The sequence below is a fragment of the Lolium rigidum genome, chromosome 7 (genome assembly GCF_022539505.1).
Source record: "Lolium rigidum isolate FL_2022 chromosome 7, APGP_CSIRO_Lrig_0.1, whole genome shotgun sequence".
NCBI lineage: Eukaryota > Viridiplantae > Streptophyta > Magnoliopsida > Poales > Poaceae > Lolium > Lolium rigidum.
The window spans coordinates 289396496-289399699 of record NC_061514.1 but is presented as its reverse complement, the minus strand read 5'-3'; the positions used below and the strand labels follow the sequence as shown (position 1 = coordinate 289399699).

The following is a 3204-nucleotide window of genomic DNA, read 5'->3' as shown; positions in this document are numbered from 1 at the left end:
AGCAACATACATACAACATGTCACAAAATTTGAAATCCAATCATACCCCCTACTTGGTGAAACAAAAAATTACAAACCAAAGTTGCTGGCTACTTTTCAATATATGCTACTCCCTTTGTCTCAAAAAGAGATATCGTGAACAAATCCACGATATCTTTTTTTGGGGGACGGAGAGAGTATTGAGTCTGGTATTGTTCACATCTGGATATCTATTTTCTCCTAATAAGTGATGCACTGGTGTAGACGAATTTGAATTTGAAAGTTTGCAGCATGATACATGTATGATTGTATTATGATTTTTTCCCGTAACTTTTACATGATTTATGAAAGTCGCTAACTACTCCTTCCATCCATAAAACAATGTCGCTGATTTGTCTTAAATCGAATGTATCTATACACAAAGAGTGTCCAGATACATTTAACTTTAGACAAACTTGCGACCTCTTTTTATGGATAAAGTAGTACACCACTACATTGGAGTATTATTTTTACGTAGTTTTTTATTGATAAATTTGGCGCTATGTGCACACCACTACATCCTCCAGAAGCTCAAAGATAATAGTGCAACCATATACCCCAGAATCAGATAGGTGTCGATAAAGATGACCACGCGTCTCTCAACTTTCATCCGGTTTTGCTTTGAAACGGGAATCTTATCTGCCCACCAGCGTCTCCTATACATATTTGTCACCTTCCTCGCTCCCTCCCAGCTTAAACCACCATCTCAGCGATCACCTTCTAAGCGCTCGCTGCAAAGTCCAGCTTGCTTCGTCAATCATGGCGTACAGAGTTCTGGAGGTCACCCTCCTGTCGGCCAAGGATCTGAAGAACGTGAACCTGATCACGCGCATGGAGGTGTACGCCGTTGCCACCATCTCCGGCGACCCGATCACGCGGCAGTGCACCCCGCCGGATCCCCACGGCGGCCGCAACCCGACCTGGAACGCCACGCTCCGGTTCTCAGTCCCGCCCACCGTGGACGCAACCACAGGCGGCGGGTGCCTCCACATTCTCCTCCGCGTCCAGCGCATGTTTGGCACCGACCGTGACGTCGGCGAGGTCATCGTGCCCCTGACTGAGATCCTCGCCGGCGTCGGCGACCACGGCGGCGACGACCTCAGCGGCCCTACACTGCCGCAGTTCGCGTCCTACCAGATCCACAAGGTGCACCGCACTGAGACGTGCGGCGAGCTTTACCTGACGTACCGTCTCGGCCCCGTCGTCGCGACCCAGCAGCCGGTACCCCTGTGGGTAAGGAACGACGAGCTGCCCGTCGTGGCGTACCCGGTGCCGGAGAAACTGATGCGGCCGTTGACTCCCCCGCAGGTTCTCTGGCCCGGGCAGGTAGTCGCACCGCCGCCTACGAAACCAGCCGGCTATGTGGCTGTGCCGCTTTCGACTGCAAAACCGCCCGGGCATGTGGATGTGGAAGTGCCGTCTCCGAAACATCCGGGGTACGCGGCCATGCCATCGTCTCCGAAGCCAGTCGGACATGCCGCCGTGCCGCCGTCTCCCAAGCCATCCGGTCAGGCGCTGTCCATGCCGCCTTCTCCGAAACCAGTTGGGCGTGTGGTGTCCATGCCACCGTCTACGAAACCATCCGGGGAGCAGGCGGTGTCCATGCCGCCTCCCCCAAAACAAGTCGAACGGGTGGTGTCCATGCCGCCGCCTCAGACACCAGCCAGGCCTGTGTTGTCCACCCCACCACCTCCGAAAGCATCCGGGCAGGCGGTGTCCATGCCGCCTTCTACAAAACAAGTCGAACGGGTGGTGTCCATGCCGCCGCCTCAGACACCAGCCAGGCATGTGGTGTCCACGCCACCGTCGCCGAAACCATCCGGGCAGGCGGCGCCCATGCCGCCTTCTCCCAAACAAGTCAAACGGGTGGTGTCCATGCCTCCGCCTAAGACACCCGCCAGGCCTGTGTCCATGCCACCATCCCCTCAACCATCGGGGCAGCCAGAGGCGGTGTCCATGCCGCCTTCTCCAAAACAAGTCGAACGGGCGGTCTCCATGCCCCCGCCTCAGACACCAGCGAGACCTGTGGTGTCCATGCCGCACTCAACAAATCCAGTGGGGCGTGTGGTGTCCATGCCTCCCCAAAAACAAGCAGGTCAACATGTTTCCATGCCGCCATCTCCAAAACCCGCCGGACATGTCACCCTGCCATCTTCGACTTCACACCCATCCGGTCATGCAATGCCGCCGTCTCCAAAACCAGTCAGTGGACATGTATCCGTGCCGCCGTCTCCAGAGCCAGCCGCCGGACATGTGTCCTTCCCGGCATCTCCAACATTCTACAGCGGGCCCATGTCCATGCCACCGTCTCCAAAACCACCTGTCCATGAGGCTGTGTCACCGCCTCCAAAATCTAACGGGCTCGTGGCTGCCAACTTGCCGGCGACGGCAAATAATTCCAGCAACATGGAATTCGGGTGGGGGCTGGGCGCCGGGCTGGTCAGCGGCGCGATCAGCGGGATGCTGGCCGGCGGTAAGAGTAGGAACGGCCGCGTTTTCAACGGAAGTCATTCCGTTCGGCCGTAGCCGTGGGCTTTCTGTGTTGAAGGCGTCTGGTAAAGATGTTTGCACGCTAAGTAATATGGAGTAATAATAGCTTAGTATGTACCAGAGTTTTTCTGGATATGCGCGAGTCGTACAAACGTGTACAATGTAAGGACTGGAGGCATTGTCTACGTGTGCCGGTATGGAATGACCCGGTTTGTAGCTAGCAAGATCATAAATGAATATCTGGGTATGTATAATATGTGTATTCCTGGACTAAACTTGTACGCTGCAAATGAAGTTTCATATATGTATCAACTGTAAATTGCATAATACACGAACCTAAATTGGGGTTCGATTTGCTCAGAATCACAGCTTATTCAAAATCTATGCAATAATGTGGTAGGCTGTTGCACATAACAAAATAGTCAGTTCCGTGACTCTGACATGCATGTTGTGCCCACTGGGAAAACCGGCACTGATTTCCCTTGATTTTTCTCCCCTCTAACCTTGAGATGAACAAACACTATGCATCATTGTCCCTGACATTTTTATATGTTCAAAAATGGGAAGCAAAGATGCTACGGAGTACCATGAATTTGTAATGAATTTGTACACTTCTATAAGAATTTTCAGCAAACTTACAGTTTCACATTGTATATTGAGTGTTGATGAGTTTGAATCCAAGTTTGTACAATATAG

At 52.6% G+C, this 3204-nt stretch overlaps 1 protein-coding gene across 1 annotated transcript; it reads left to right on the top strand.

Moving 5' to 3' along the window:
* Positions 1–727: 727 nt before the first annotated feature.
* Positions 728–2544, top strand: LOC124672952 (vegetative cell wall protein gp1-like). The gene is made up of 2 exons (XM_047209103.1): positions 728–1614; positions 1654–2544. The coding sequence occupies exons 1-2, from the start codon at positions 778–780 to the stop codon at positions 2542–2544; spliced, it is 1728 nt and encodes a 575-aa protein (XP_047065059.1). The 5' UTR covers positions 728–777.
* The last annotated feature ends 660 nt before the right edge of the window (positions 2545–3204 follow it).

Excerpts from the sequence above, each read along its gene's own strand:
- LOC124672952 (XM_047209103.1), top strand. The coding sequence starts at position 778 with ATGGCGTACAGAGTTCTGGAGGTCACCCTCCTGTCGGCCAAGGATCTG. Across the intron at positions 1,615-1,653 it reads AACCATCCGGGGAGCAGGCG|GTGTCCATGCCGCCGCCTCA; the intron begins GTGTCCATGCCG and ends GTCGAACGGGTG.